We start from the raw sequence: 16,074 nt of genomic DNA, 5'->3' as shown, positions 1-16,074 counted from the left end.
TAAATGCTGAGTTTGTCACTGAAAGGTTGCATAGTGCCAGGGCCCTGAGCTGCTTCAAGATGGGCTCAGGCTTTGGAAAGACCCAGTGACTGGATGATGTGGGCATGTGTATCAGGACGTGCCAGTCAGTAGAGGCCAGCAGGGTTCCCAGATCTTCTTAGAAACTGGAAGAATGAATTGATGCTGGAAGTTAGAGAAGGTCTGTGCTGTGCAGTTGTGTAAATAACAGAAAAACTGACACCTGCAGGAACATGGGGAACAGAAAAGATGGCTCACGCTAAGGAATGCTCCAAGGTAACCAGTAAAAAGCAAACTGGTTCTTTTTGTTGAAAATTTTAGCCCCACCTATTGGAGTTTCTGGAAAGACTCTTGAGCAACAAAGCATTGTCTGGAGGCGCAGAAGGTTGGTGACCAAAGGGCTTCCATCCCATGCTTTCTCATACTGTCTCTAACCACTTCTTCATCTGGCTATTTACCTGGCTCATATGTCCTTTAGCATAAACTGGTGAATGTATATACAGTGTTCTCCTGAGTTATATAAGCTGTCCTCATAAATTATGGAGTCTGTTGGAGTGTGGTAGAGGTTTTGTGCAGACCTTAGCTAGTTATAACTTCTAGCCAGTTATTCAGAGTACAGCTCATAATCTGGGAACATTTACCTGACATCTGAAGTTAAGGGCGGTCTTGTGGGACTGAGCTCTTAAACCTATGGGATGTGGTACAGTCTCTGTGTAGTGGTGTCAGAAATGAAATGAATCGAATTCTACACCTCTGCTCATGTCCACTGGAAACTTCCTTGGTGGGGGTGGTGGGAAGGACCCACATATCCAGGCCTAGGAATGTGTGTTAAGTAGGAAGACTGAGTCAGAAAGTAAAGCAGAGTAATGTTTTCCCTTATAAAAGGATCTCTCTGAGTCACAGGGCCTCTGCAGCCCTGCCTTAAACCCTGCTGAAGTTAAAGCAAAGGCCTTTGCATATGCTGTCTTTCCTTGTGAACCTTTACTGAGAGGGGCTGGGGATGAGAAATTGCTTTGTTTTTTGAGTCACCCAGTCAGGGCTTTGTATGTTTTTCTGTATCTACTAAAACCCAGCAATAACAACTACAATAATAACAAATATGAACACAGCCTCGACCTGTCAGCTCCTTCCCTGCCCTTCCTGTAACTTGCCGCCACAAAGGAACCAGTTTGCTTTTTACTGGTTACTGTGGAGCATTCCTTAGCCAAAGCCATCTCTTCTGTTTCCCACGTTCCTGCAGGTGACAGTTTTTCTGAGATTTATGTGACTGTAGCATAGACCTTCTCTAACTTCCAGCATCAATTCACTCTTCATTTCCAAGAAAATCCAGGGACCCTGCTGGCCTCTCTCCATTCACTAGCACATCCTGATGCATATGCCCACGTCTGCATCAGTTACCTGTAGTGTAGTGAAGCCAGGTCCAACAGTTTAAAAAGTTGCTTTACTATCTGGGAAATATTCTTATTTCATCCAAATGAAATTTGAAGTAGATGAGCTCACAAGATGTCTAGCCCCAGATGACAAGAGTCAAATGTTCAGATTAACTGTAACTTCCAGTGTCTCCAGAAGTCACCTCCAGCAGTCACCACCAGAGAGCAGCACCCTTATGCATTTCCCCCCAGGCAAGGGTGTCAGACTGGGTGAAAACAGAGCTAGCTGCAGATGTCACTGGTAGGGAGGATCTCCAGGCAGGGTGAGGAGAGATGCATGTCCCCAGCCTCCGTTCTGCACAGAAGTTCTGCTGTACCTTTCAGAAGTCAGTTCTTTCTGAGTGTGGAGATCTGAGGATGAAGATTTTAAAGCAGGGGGAAATTGTAGACCACCTAACAGAACCATAAAGCACTATTTAGAGACGCTTTCCGCTTCCAAAGGACGTACAGGCAGTTCCTGAGAGACCAAGTCTGGATCAGGTCCCCAGGTTTCATACCATAATTGAGAGTAGGATTGGAGATGAGTGAGTGCTGGATGGGGGTTACTTAGTTCTTCATGAGCTGTGAAGTGGGTGGCCGATGAACCAGAATGATATGTGTAGGCGGGCCTGCCAGAGAGCTCAGGCCTAAGTTGTAACCTTGGCTGGAGAGAGGACCTTTGCTGTGATTGCTGCCTTTAAGAAGACAGATTGGACCTAGATGTGGAGGGTCCGTGATGTCTGCCATTTTAACACATGAAAGGCTGAATAGGAGGGATCTTGAGTTCAAGGCTAGCCTGGGCTAAATAGCAAGGCCCTACCTGAAAGAGGTAGAGAGGGGGAAAGGAGGAGAAGGGAGGAAGAAAGAGGAGAGAGGAGGTGAGAAGAGGAATAGAGAACAGAGAAGAATAGCATTGAGTGCCCTGAGACAGCCTGAACCACATAGTCGAATAGCTGCGGCTGGCTTAAAATTTTCATTTATTTTATATTTGAGCTTCCGATCGCCACATAAGTAAACTGATAGTTTCAGTTGATTTAACTTAATTTGATGATTTCCAGGCCTCATTGTTTTCCTTCGGATTCAAACTGACTTTGGAAATAGAGTGCGGTTATTAGATGTTCTTTTCAGAGAACACAGAGTTCAGCCTTTCTCCACTTCTCAGCTCCTTTCAAGTCTCTTGTGACTGTTCCTGAAGTGGTTTTCTGTAGAGCTCTTGTTATTGCTGTGTCTCCTGATTCACCTTGATATAAACTTTCTTTGAAAACTATCGGCACTTTTAAAACTCTCTGGTTTGCTATTTGCCTTAAGGAACACAGCTCAGAAACTCTCAACTAGTCCAAGTGTGAGAGTAAGTGTCCATGGTATGTTTGGCCACAAACAGGACATCTGTGTCACTGCTAGCATTGCAAAAGACAGGGATAGGAAGATGGTTAGACCAGGGGTTGGGGAGGACCAGGGCCAGTGTTTTCTGGATGTGACTGGACTCTTAACACTTAGTCATTCCAGTGGCTTGGTTTGTCTGCACAATATCACGCCGTTCACATTCCATCATGGATGGGATGGGGCTTATGCATTCTTACCCCAGCTGTGGAGCTACTGACAGCATCTTCTAGGGGAGCAAGAGTCCCATTTCTGTGAGGATATGGTCCCTCGTGATGCCCTTGCTCCGGAGCATAGCCTCATGCTCATGAGTGTATGCAAAGTACAAATTAGACTTGATGGGATTTTTCATTTAAAAAGAGATAAGTTGAGAACGGGTGGGAGGAGGAGGATGTGGGGGAAGCAGAGGTTGATAAATGACATTTGTGTACACACATGCAGCTCTCAATTAAGAAATGTTCTACAAGCCAGGCAGTGCTGGCGCATGCCTTTAATCCCAGCACTTGGTGGGCAGAGGCAGGTGGGTTTCTGAGTTCGAGGCCAGCCTGGTCTACAGAGTGAGTTCCAGGACAGCCACGGATACACAGAGAAACCCTGTCACAAAAAACTCAAAAAAAAAAAAAAAAAAACTCAAAAAAAAAAACCCAAAAACCTTAAAAAAGAAAAACCTCAAAAAAAAAAAAAAAAAAAAAAGAAAAGAAACGTTCTACAAAAGAACAAATATTTAATAATCCCATTTGTTTCTCCCATGGATGTTGCAGGGAAGAAGTTTTAGGAATTTACATGTGTGTGTTTGTCTGTGTGTGGGTGTGTGTATGTGAGCACAGCGCTCATGGGGGCCAGAATGGGCATCAGCTCCCCTGCAACGTGAGGGGCCAGCTGTTGAGAGCTGCCTGATAGCTCTGAACCAATGGGTCATCTACAGGAGCCATGCTCTTACTGTGCTGTCTCTCTGGTTCCTACGGGAAGATTCTAGGACTACATTAAAAATAAAAAGCCAACAACTAACTTATTTCTTAGATTTCTTTTTCTTTTTTCCTTTTTATTACAGTGCTGGGATTGGCTTACCCACACGACATGCAAGAGCCCCACCCTGAGCTGCCATCCACCCTACTGATGCATTTCACTGTATTCTTTTCTACTAAAGTTAGAGAGAAACATCTTATGGGAAAAACCCCACATCTTTAGCGTCACTTCTTTATTTGGTACCGTGTAATCCGTTTTGAGGAGAGTTTTTATGTTCAAGGTGGAATGGCTCTGATAAGCCAGAGATCCAAGAAGAGGGACAGGGTGGAAACAGGCGGAATAATGGCTCTAGACAGTTTCCTAGCTCCCTTAAGATGGATTTCTTGGTTGGTATTTTAATCTTTGTGTGACATGTTGGATATTGAAGGGAAGGAGAATTAGTCTTTCTGCGAAGTATTTATAAAAGTGAACATTGTGGGCTGGAGGCATAGCTGGGTTGCATAGCATGCCTGTCTGCTGTCTGAGGCCTAGCCCTGCCCCGGAAAAGAAATAAGTGAATGTCAGGGCGCCGTGCTGTTCCTCAGCGAGGGCTCACGAGGAGCTCTCTGTCCCTGATTTCTGTTTGGAACACACGAACTGTGAGCTTTAGCTATAGAGCTACAAGGCAGTGTGGATTCCAAGCTGGCTGAAATACAGGGGCTCCCTGTATTAACTCTGTTAAGAACATCTTTAGGATTAGGTGAGGTGGCACACACTAGTTACTGCTGTCCTGGAGGCACAAGCAGAAGGGTTGCTTGGGCTAGGAGTTCAAGCCTGGGTACCGGTAGTGAGACCACAACTTAAAGACAAAGGCAAAGAAAACAAGTAGGAAGCCTGACACAGTTGTACACACTGTAATCCCAGCATCAGAGAGGTTGGAGGCAGGGGGATTGCAAACTCACGGTCTGCCTGCACCACGTAGCAAGTTCTAGTCCAGCCAAGCAAACTTACTGGGACCTGTCTCAGTGCAATTTATGGAGAGCTAAGGATGTATGCATCTCAGTGGCAGAAGACGTGTGTAACATGAACAAGCCCCAGGTTCAAGCAATATTTATTATTAAAAATGTTACGTATATTTTATAACTTTTTTCTATAACTATTATTTGGCAGGCATTATGAATGAATATCTTGAAATTCGTTATTATCGAGCACTGCTATTCATGATTCATGTGCAATAATTTAATGAAGAATGGGCTCATCACTTATCTGTGCGCTGAAAACCCCGCTGTCTCCTGCTGTCTGCAATAATAGAGCTTTTCTTCTTGGATTTAGATTTCCTCCCTCCTCACCCCTGAAGCCATATCCAAAGAAGCCCCTGTATCAGAGAGATGTTATTAAGTTTCCAGAATGGAACGATCCCCCACCGGGCACTTCACAGGAGAACATTCCAGTGAGGCCGATTGTGATGGTAAGTTCCGAGAGTAAAGACCTGTGGGCTCCATGTTGGCAGTTCTGGCTGCGCGGAAGAGGAAGTCATTGTGTCTGCTGAGTTGCCATTGGGTAGTCACTCAGACTCCCGGTACCCATGCTCACACAGTTGGCCCCGGGTAAGCCCGGGGAGTCGCACAGCAGAAACAAGATAAAAAGAGATGGAAGAGAGATGGGGACTTGGTGGGCGAAGGGACCAGAGGCATGAGGAGGAGATAAGGGGGCAGACGGGTGTGACCACAATGTATTACATATATGTATGGAGTTGTCAATAAATACATTAATTAAAGCAATAGTCATGATTTTTTTTAAAAAAAGAAATTCCAGGAAGAATCAGCTAGTGGGCTTCTTCATCATCATCATCATAATGGTTTTTCCTTAAAATATTCCCTAGTACAAGACTGCCAAGATTGATTTGATGCTAAAAAATAAAACACAGAGAGCAACTTGGATGAGACAATTTGGGAGAACTTTACTAGCATTATTGACTTAGGTTAATCAGGTGTTCGAAGATTAGACATCAGAATACTTTTGTTTGCAAAGATGTGATGAAGATATTTTTAGCCAATCCAATTAAAAGAAAACAAAAACAGTGTTTTTTTTTTTTTTTTTTCACCCCCTAAGGAAATTATGTGATATCTCAGCTTGGAGAGGATAATTAAGAAACTCAGACTTATCAAAGATGATCAAGGCAAAGATGACACCAGAGACAAAATTGGGATCTCCCCAGGGCCTTGCAGATTTGTCAAGGGTTGGGATGACTTTGGGGACATTTGGTGATAAGGATGGCTTCTATGAAAGGGGAGCAGATGGGTGGAGACAGGACCCTGGGACTTAGAGGAGAGACTGTATTTGGAAGTCCCTCATTTACTTATCCGAAGAGATTTAATAAGAGTGTCCCTGGGGGGGGCAAGTGTGCCAAGCTGAGTAGAGTCAGTGATGTGTGACACATTCTTCACTCTCTCAGTCTGGTGAGAGAAAATTAGTGAAGTAGGAACTAAGGTGTTGGAAAGGAAATGGGGCCTGCAGGAGTGCTTTGCTGAGGATGGCTCATAGTTACAGAATATGTGATAACCAAGTGCTAGCTCCTAGCTGAGAAAAAATTAATATGCAAATACTACGAATTGGGTTCTCTTTTCTTTAGTGTGTTTAACACCTAATGGACCCCGATACTAGGGCTATTATTCAGATCAGAAGGCCAGTTTGTTTGTTTGTTTGTTTGTTTGTTTTACAGTTAAATTAGCAGGCTTTGAAGCCATCCATACTATTTCCCCTTTCTCTTCTTTGCAGTCTTAATGCTGCTGCTGCCCCTGGAAAGACTGTTTATTAGCATGTGTCAAGCAATATAATTGTACCAGTAATAATACCTCCCATGCTTGAGAGCCCAGAGTGTGCCAGTGCCTCTGAGCCATCCGACCCTCTGAACTCTCAGGCTGTCATTTCTTCTCCAGCTGTGTGCACGCATCTGTACTTCTCTTTGGATACATTCTGGTCTGTCTTCTCTAGTATCTCCCTCTGACGTGCTGGGCAAGGGCATAAGCTCCCCACTTGTTATGGGATCCACCACTGCTTGTCCCCTTCTTCCTGGAGAGTGTCCCAACCAAGAATGGTAGACGAGGGTCCTTTTCTTTAGGGGACCTTGACACGGTTTTTAGAATGAGGTTAATCATCAGGAAATAGACGCTTCATCTTTCTTTTTCTTTTTTTCTTTTTTAAGTTTCATTAGATATTTTTTTTATTTACATTTCAAATGTTATTCCCTTTCCTGGTCTCCCTCCGAAAACCCCTCCTCTTTTCTCCTCCCTGCTCCTGCTCACTAACCTACCTGCTCCTGCTTCCTGGCCCTGGTATTCTCCTACACTGGGGCTTAAAGCCTTCACAAGGCCAAGGGTCTCTCCTCCCATTGATGACCGACTAGGCCATCCTCTGCTGCATATGTAGCTAGAGCCATGAGTCCTACCATGTGTACTCTTTGGTTGGTGGTTTAGTCCATGGGAGCTCTGGGGGTACTGGTTAGTTCATATTGTTGTTCCTATGGAGCTATAAACCCCTTCAACTCCTTGGGCCCTTTCTCTAGCTCCTTCATTGGGGACCCTGTGCTCAGTCCAGTGGATGGCTGACAGCATCCACCTCTGTATTTGTCAGGCACTGGCAGAACCTCTTAGGAGACAGCTATATCAGTCTCCTGCTAGCAAGCCCTTCTTGGCATCCACAATAGTGTCTGAATTTGGTGATTGTATATGGGGTGGATCCCCAGGTGGGGCAGTCTCTAGATGGTCATTCCTCCAGTCTCTGCTCCATACTTTGTCTCTGTAACTCCTTCCATGGGTATTTTGTTCCCCTTTCTAGGAAGGATAGAAGTATCCACACTTTGTTCTTCCTTCTTCTTGAGTTTCATGTGGTCTGTGAATTGTATCTTGGGTATTCTGAGCTTCTGAGCTAATATCCATTTATCAGTGAGTGCATATCTAACCAGAGCAATTAGCCAACAAAAGGAGATCAAAGGGATACAAATTTGAAAGGAAGAAGTCAAACTATCACTATTTGTAGGTGATATGATAGTACATTTAAGTGACCCTAAAACTTCCACCAGATATCTCCTAAACCCGATAAACAACTTAAGCAAAGTAGCTGGATATAAAATTAACTCAAACAAATCAGTGACTTCATCTTTCGTAAAGAGCTTGAAAGGCTGGTGTGCTGGTGCATGCCTGGAGACTTAGGCAAGATCTTGAGCTGAAGCCCAGCCTAGGCTACTTAGTTCCAGGCCAGCCTGGGCTAACAGGCTCACTCCCAACAGGACAAAACAGAAACAACAACAAAAAACCCCTTTTATCATCTCATTCTTTTCTCTTTTTCTGGGTGGTGATGATTGCTGGGCCCTGCCTGACTTTTGTGAAGAGTGGCTATTTAAATATGGTTTCCTCTGATGTCTGTTGTGGTTTTGTGGAAGAGTTTTGACCAGTAAAACTAAGATGCCAGCACCCTGTGAGACAGAGGTACTGTGAGAGGCAGCTGAGTTTATACCTGTAAAGTGCTAAGACCAGAGTTCCTCATGCGTGTTCCCAGTAGCGGTCAAGGATGGCTTCTGTGACTAATTTGTTTCAGAGAAAGAAATTCTCTGTGACCTCTACAGAGATTTACTCCTGCTAACTTTTTTACTGTGTATCTTTTTGGTGTGTGTGTGTGTTGTAACACAGCGAGGGCACTCTGGGCTGTTTTGTGCCTCATGTTCTTCATGTAGAACAGTATGTTACTCCCATTTTTCTCATTAGTCAGCGTCTGACATCATTCTAGCATGCCTAATTTTCTCTTGCCTATTATAAAATTGATATAATTTACTTGTTCAGTCCTTTATTACTCGGTGCATTTTCCCAGCTTTATGACATGTAACAATCTAAACAATATCTTTACAGATTTTATATATATTCTGGAGTACTTTTTAGGATATCTTTGGAAATGGGTTTGCAGGTAAATTTAGTAGCCTTTCTACCTTCAAACCGAAAGACCTGATTTAGATATTTAAAAATTTACAACCTATCTGGTCTTTGAATTTCATTAGTAATTTGGTCATTTGAAAGCAAAGACGGGGACTGGAGAGAGGGTTCCGCAGTTAAGAGTACTTTCTGTTCTTGCAGAGGGACCCAACTTTGGTTCCCAGCAGCCATGTTAACAGGCTAGCAAACATCGGAAGTCGAACGCAGCTGGCGTCCATGGGCACCTGAAAACACACACACACACACACACACACACACACACACACACACACACACACACTTTTAAAAAAAAGCAAAACTAAAACCCTCAAAGTACAACTTTCCTGCTTTTTTTCCCCCTTCAAATTAGTAAGGTTTTTCTATAGTGTTATATTTGCAAGAATATATTCTAGAAATTTTGTTGTAAATGTTTTCTAACTTGTTTTGCTTCTTGCAGGCACATTTTTTCTCTGTGATAACAAAAGTGTTCGACTTGTGTTAAATAGTCTAGCTGTGGGCCCTGAGCTCCCAGTAAGAAGATGCAGAGGCTCTGTGGCTTGAGCAGACTGTCCTAAGCTTTCTAAGGCAGTGCTTGTCCCCTCCCCAGAAGGTGTCACCCCTATGTCCTAGGCATCCTTAGCTCTCCTTGTAGGGCACTCATCTTTCTGCCCCAGCAGTTGCTGCTTCAGACTGGGTTGCTTTCCATTGTTGTATGTATCTGATATTGCTCATAGAAGAGGATTACTTGAAGTTATATGACTCTTATTTTGAATGATTCCTCAGTTGGGACACCGTGAATTAAGACAAGCATTTCTGCACGTGATCTTTCTTGAATTTATAAAAATTGATTTCACTGGTTATTGGAACGCCCCCAGGAAATAGCAGTGCCTTAGTGACTCTGCATTTGCTCCTCTGCTATTCATCCTGGCACAGCCTGGTCTTGAGAGTCATTTCCTACTTCTCTGAGCCCATGCAAAGTTAGCCTGTAATCCTAACCATGATTACCAGTCAAATTTCAAGTAGGCAAGTCAAAACATTTCTTATAAACCATAGCATTTTATACTGACATATGTATTCTCTCTCCCACTATCCCACCCCCTTTTGTCCTTTCTCCCTCCCCACCCCCTTTTGTCCTCCCCCGCCGCCCCCCTCCGCCAAATTAGAATTCTGAGATGTGGTTCAAGCGCCACAGTATTGCTATTGGAGAGGTGCCGGCATGCCGCCTCGTCCACCGCAGACAGCTGACCGAGGCCAATGTGGAAGAGATCTGGAAGTCTACGACACTGTCATAGTATGCACATTTGACATCTGAGAATCCTAGAGATCTTCTTTCCGTCTTATCTCTTTCCTACTCTCTGCATATTTAGTGTTCTGAAATTATTCTTAAAGAAATCTCAACTTTGCATAATCTGTACTTTTGCTGTTTTATAAATATAATTTAACTGGATTTTAAGAAGTTTCTAATGTTAGATATGCAGTAGTTAGAACAGGAGTTTAAATTCTTTTTTAATTGTTATTTAATATATTTGCATATGCTCTTGCTGTGTAGTTGCTAGGTTGACCTTGACTTTTCTGACCTGCTGCTCCACCCTTTGGGTGCTGGGATTGCATGTGTATGCACTGCTGTTCCCAGCCTGAGGTCGCTAACCTTTGAGTAGCACTGACATCTTAAGTTTATTAAACATATAATGGAAAATTTAGCCTTCAGTAATTTTGCTTTAAAAAATTGCTTTTTGGAATTCAGTTTGTTATATGATTAATTAATTTAAGAAGTATGCGATTGGAAAATGATAAAAATATACCATGTATACATTTATCATGTGTATATCATGTGTATATTTTAAACACATTCCATTTCTAACCCATTTTCTAGAAAGTTTGGGTACAGTATGTGAAGATATTCCATCTTAGGGACTGCTCTTGTGAGGTGCTGAGGGGATGTGCAGTGGGTAAGAGAGCTTTCTGTGAAGGCAGGAGGACCTCAGTTCAAATTCCCTGTGCCCATGTAAAGACTGGCACACCCATCCTTGCCTGTAACTGCAGGTAGCACCTTGGGATAGAGACAGGTAGATTCTGGGGACCCTGCTGGCCAGCTAGCCTCACCGAGGTTGTGAGCTTCATGGTCAGACAGACCCTGTCTCATAAAACAGGGAGGTGGGCCACAGAGAAGACATGTGACATCCTTCTCTGAATTTCTCATGAGTTTACACGGGTGCACATGCTGGCTCACATGTGTACATACTATACCAAACATACACAACCACACACACACACGCACACACACACACGCACACACGCACACACACACCCACCCCTTTTGTATCGCTCAATTTTTAGCACTATAAAAATGATTAAAGTATTTTGAAAATTATTTTAAGAGTAAGTTACCTTTTTAGTTTACAGAAAATTCTTGGCCTGGATTCCTTGGAAGAAGTTTTAAACACCAAGCTGGTCAGCTCTAAGTTCATCATCCATAATGTGTACAGTGTCAGCAAGCAGGGAGTGGTGATCCTGGACGACAAGTCAAGTAAGTGCCGCTAGCCACTGGCTTCTGTCTGACCCACACCCTGGCCGCAAAGGCCTTTTAGTTCCCGTTCTATCCTTGTTAAACCCAGCTGAGTGCACTCCACGGTACACAGATTCTATTTCCTGCTGGTGCCTTTCATCTAATATTTGGTTTATTAAAATGGCATAAAAAGATGAGCGTCCAGGGTTAGGATTTAGCACAGTGCACTCTGAGGGTAATCCAGTGGTTTTCAATCGTCCTAATGCTGCGGCTCTTTAATATGGTTCCTCATGTTGTGGTGACCCCTGCCCATAAAATTATTTCATTGGTACTTCATAACTATAATCTTACTCCTTTTTTGGGGGAGGGGGGTTCGAGATAGGGTTTCTCTGTGTAGCCCTGGCTGTCCTGAGACTCACTCTGTAAACCTGGCTGGCCTCGAACTCAGAAATCCGCCTGCCTTTGCCTCCCAAGTGCTGGGATTAAAGGCGTGCACCACCACCCCTGGCCTTACTACTGTTTTGAATCATAGTGTAAATATCTGCTTCGGGGTATCTGATATGCAACCCCTGTGAATGAGTTGTTTGACCCTTGAGGGGTGAGACCCACAGGTTGAGAACCACTGCTCTAGCTTCGTGTGAGCTGCCTAGGTATTTAATGGTTCCATATTGTCCCGAGGAAAAGTCAAGACACAAGAGAATGTTTAGACCTAAGGAAGTGCCCAGGTCAAGTTTTAGGTCTCATTTCATTTAGGTTTCCTTTCCTTTTTCCTTTCCTTTCCTTTCCTTTCCTTTCCTTTCCTTTCCTTTCCTTTCCTTTCCTTTCCTTTCCTTTCCTTTCCTTTCCTTTCCTTTCCTTTCTCTCTCTCTCTCTCTCTCTCTCTCTCTCTCTTTCTTTCTTTCTTTCTTTCTTTCTTTCTTTCTTTCTTTCTTTCTTACATTCTTTTGATTAGATATATTCTTTATTTACATTTCAAATGTTATCCCCTTTCCTGGTTTCCCCTCTGAAACTCCCCTCCCCCATCCCCTCTTCTCCTGCTCACTAACACACCCACTCCTGCTTCCCTGTCCTGGTATTCCCCTATACTGGGGCATAGAGCCTTCACCAAGGCTCTCCTCCCATTGATGTCCCACAAGGCCATCCCCTGCTTACATATGCAACTGGAGCCATGGGTCCCTTTACTCTTTTAGTTTAGTCCCTGAGAGCTCTGGGGGTACTGGTTAGTTCATATTGTTGTTTTTCCTATGGAGCTGCAACCCCCTTTAGCTCATTGGGTACTTTTTCTAGCTCCTTCATTGGGGGCCCTGTGCTCCGTCCAATGGATGGCTGTAAGCATCCACTTCTGTATTTGTCAGGCACTGGCAGAGCCTCTCAGGAGACAGATATATCAGGCTCCTGTCAGTATTCACAATAGTGTCTGGGTTTAGTGATTGTATATGGGATGGATCCCCAGGTGGGACAGTCTCTGGATGGCCTTTCCTTCAGTCTCTGCTCCACACTTTGTCTCTGTATCTCCTCCTATGGGTATTTCGATTCCCCTTCTAAGAAGGACCTAAGTGTCCATATTTTGGTCTCCCTTCTTCTTGAACTTCATGTGGTCTGTGAATTGTATCTTGGGCATTCCAAACTTCTGGGCTAATATCCACTTATCTGTGAGTGCATACCATATGTGTTCTTTTGTGATTGGTTACCTTGGTATGGACTGGACTCAGTCCGTCCTTTCACCCTCAGGAGAATTAGTGTCCCGGAATAGGTGGGCAGGGAGTCAGTGAAAAGTGACAAACAGATGTGAACACAAGGGAGTGTTGTATCGGAATGTAATTTGTCAAAGTGAGCATTAGACTTATATATTGCAGAAGAAGTTACGGGATACAACAGCCAAGGTACATTGAAGTTATCTGACACAAAACAGAAATGCCTTCAAAAGACTGGCAGGAACCAGGAATGTTTACAGTTAAGATAAAAACAGCCCTGCCTAGAGTCAGCTAATGACAGGGGCCAGGTGAGGATTTCACACCCTAGTCACAATTTATTCTATTCCCTGAGCCTTGTGAAAGCTTGTGCCACGTGGTACTGCTCTAGCAGACCTTTTCATGAATAATGCAATACTGTAGTTCTTCCTTAAACCATAGCCCCCCTTCTTCCTAGGCCATGGTAAATTCCTGTGTATGGGAGTGACTCGGCTATTGTTCTAAGTACTTACTATGTAGTCTAGCCCTGAGATTTCTAGCTCTTCTCAAGTAAATTGTAATGCCTGATTTCTTTCCTGTCTCTCTTACAAGACTAGAGGTAATTTTTGAATGTTACTGAATAGGTAACATTCTTACTGAATTCCAAGTCCAGGGTCGGCTCAAGGACTGCCTAGGACATTGGAACACTGGTGGAGGCTAATCTAACTTAGCTATATGTCAAAATAAGTCCTTAAAGGCACTCATAATAAAACATTATTGAAGGAAAGCACACAGATCTGTTCATTGACTAAAGCAAGGATAGACTTGGAGCATTCATTTTACAGGATGCCACGGTTCCAGGAGACTGAGTTTCTGTGAAACTCTTTGCCTCGAGACTGTGACCAAGCCTTTAGGTCTGTCACACAGACTTCACTGGAGTGGGTATGGCATTACCTCACTCAGGATGGTATTTTCTAGTTCCATTCATTTGCCTAAGAACTTCATGAATTCATTGCTTTTAATAGCTGAGTAGTAAGTACTCCATTGTGTAAATGTATGACATCTTCTGTATCCATTCCTCTGTTGAGTGACATCTGGGTTGTTTCCAGCTTCTGGCTATTATAAATATGGCTGCTATGAACATAGTGGAACATATGTTCTTATTACAAGTTGGAGCATCTTCTGGGTATATGTCCAGGAGTGGTATAGCTGGGTCCTCAGGTAGTACTATATCCAATTTTCTGAGGAACTGCCAGATAGATTTCCAGAGTGGTTGTACCAGTTTACAATCCCACCAGCAATGGAGGAGTGTTCCTCTTTCTCCACATCCTCACCAGCATCTGCTATCACCTGAATTTTTGATCTTAGCCATTCTGACTGGTGTGAGGTGGAATCTTAGGATTGTTTTGATTTGCATTTCCCTGATGATTAAGGATGCTGAACATTTGTTTAGGTACTCTTCAGCCATTCGGTATTCCTCAGTTGAGAATTCTCTTTCTCGTTTTGGAGTTAGGGTGTTATGTAGTCGAAGCTAGACAGCTGAGGGCCACCTCCCTCGACCTTCTGAATGCTGCAGTCACAGGCATGTTGCTGTCATAGGCATGCTGCCGTCACAGGCATGCTGCAGTCACAGGCATGCTGCCGTCACAGGCATGCTGCCGTCACAGGCATGCTGCCGTCACAGGCATGCTGCCGTTACAGGCATGCTGCCGTCACAGGTATGCTGCAGTCACAGGCATGTTGCAGTTACAGGCATGTTGCAGTCACAGGCATGCAGCCGTGTGGTAGTGAGTTATATGGTGCTGACCATTGATCGCAGGGCCTGGTGCATGCTAGGCGGGCACGCTGCCAGCCCCACGTTTGCATTTCCGGCTTGTCTCGGCAGAGTGGTGTCAGTGAGTAAGTGTCTGGAAGAGTTCTTATTATTATCCATTTTTCTTTTAATGAGATAACTTTAAATGTTGAAAGTTTTTTTAAATCACTTATCCTTCAAGATGACTTATGAGTCTGTCAAAAACAAACAAACAAACAAACAAACAAACAAGCAAGCAAGCAAGCAAGCACCACCTTTGTTTTGTTTAAAGTTTGCAACAAGACAAGTTATGTTACCTATAGCGCCCTGAGGGCTACAGTCATCGGATTGATTATGTCTGGCTGTGGCAAGGTTTTGCTATGTAGTCCAGGCTGGCCTTGAACTTGAGATCCTCTTCCCTCAGCTACAGGTAGGTGTCATCATACCTGACCCAAGACTGATTTTAAAATGCCCTTTCTTCAGGTAAGGGTTAGATTAGAATGAGTTCAGCTCTTGGAGTTGATCTTTTAACTTAAATTTTGATGTTGTGCATTGGCCAGAACCAAGTGATCTTTGGATGTGAGAAAATGGTGCGGTATTTTGGGGACATAAGCTAAGTTCAGTGAGGCTCTGAGCCACTGGCAGGTACAAGAAGGAATCATCGTCTGTTAGAGGAGAAACGTCAGTAAGCGAGCCTCTGGACAGGACTGGTGTTTGCCTTGGCAGACGGGAGCCCTTCACCTGTCCTAGCACCTCCATCAGGAATGGAGGGCAGCAGTGCACAGAAATCAGTCTGGAAACGTCACGAGTTGCTGGGTTAATATTAAGCTGTAAGGTTAGGTTCCCTTGTGAGGAGGGGCGGACGTCTTTGAAACACTGCTAAAGCTGTCCAGATCCTCTGGTGTAGCAGGGTCGTCACCCTGAGCCGGCGCTTAGACGACTTTTAGTTTTGCTAAGTTTTTCCGGAAGGAGGAAAGGTTTCATAATTCTCGGGTTTGTTCATTAGGTGAAACTCAACACAACAAGCTCTTCCCATTTCATACAGCCACATATAAGCTCGTCTCTGCTGCAGTGCCCAGGGCTGTGACAAGTGATTTGGCTGGGAGGTCTTTTTTGTTTTTGTTTTTGTTTTTTGTTTTCTCACTTATGTGCATGTCTCTGTGTAGGTTTGAGTGCTATGCCCGCAGAGTCCAGAAGAGGGAGTTGTCCCCTTGAGCTGGCGTTGCATGTGACTATAAGCTCCTTGACGTGGGTGCTGAGAACTGATTCTGGTCCCATGAGAGAACATCTTGTGCTGCAGCCTCTAATCCATCTCTGGCCCTGGGCTGGGCTTATCCGAGCAATGTTACTATTATTGCAAGGCTGACCTTCTAGCAGCCTATGATTAATT

The 16,074-nt window shown here is 44.0% G+C and overlaps 1 protein-coding gene across 1 annotated transcript in view; it reads left to right on the top strand.

The window, feature by feature from the left end:
* Depdc1b (DEP domain containing 1B) overlaps nucleotides 1–16,074 on the top strand; it is a 73,274-nt gene that overhangs the window by 35,528 nt on the left and 21,672 nt on the right. The window contains exons 3-5 of the mRNA XM_021180211.2: nucleotides 5,085–5,220; nucleotides 9,880–10,007; nucleotides 11,113–11,243. Of these exons, the coding sequence (XP_021035870.1) occupies nucleotides 5,085–5,220; nucleotides 9,880–10,007; nucleotides 11,113–11,243 (395 nt within the window). The remainder of the gene's footprint in view (nucleotides 1–5,084; nucleotides 5,221–9,879; nucleotides 10,008–11,112; nucleotides 11,244–16,074) is intronic.

Source organism: Mus caroli, unplaced genomic scaffold (genome assembly GCF_978045245.1).
Source record: "Mus caroli unplaced genomic scaffold, Mus_caroli_1 scaffold_15, whole genome shotgun sequence".
NCBI lineage: Eukaryota > Metazoa > Chordata > Mammalia > Rodentia > Muridae > Mus > Mus caroli.
The sequence above is the reverse complement of the archived record's forward strand: the minus strand, read 5'-3'. Positions and strand labels throughout refer to the sequence as shown.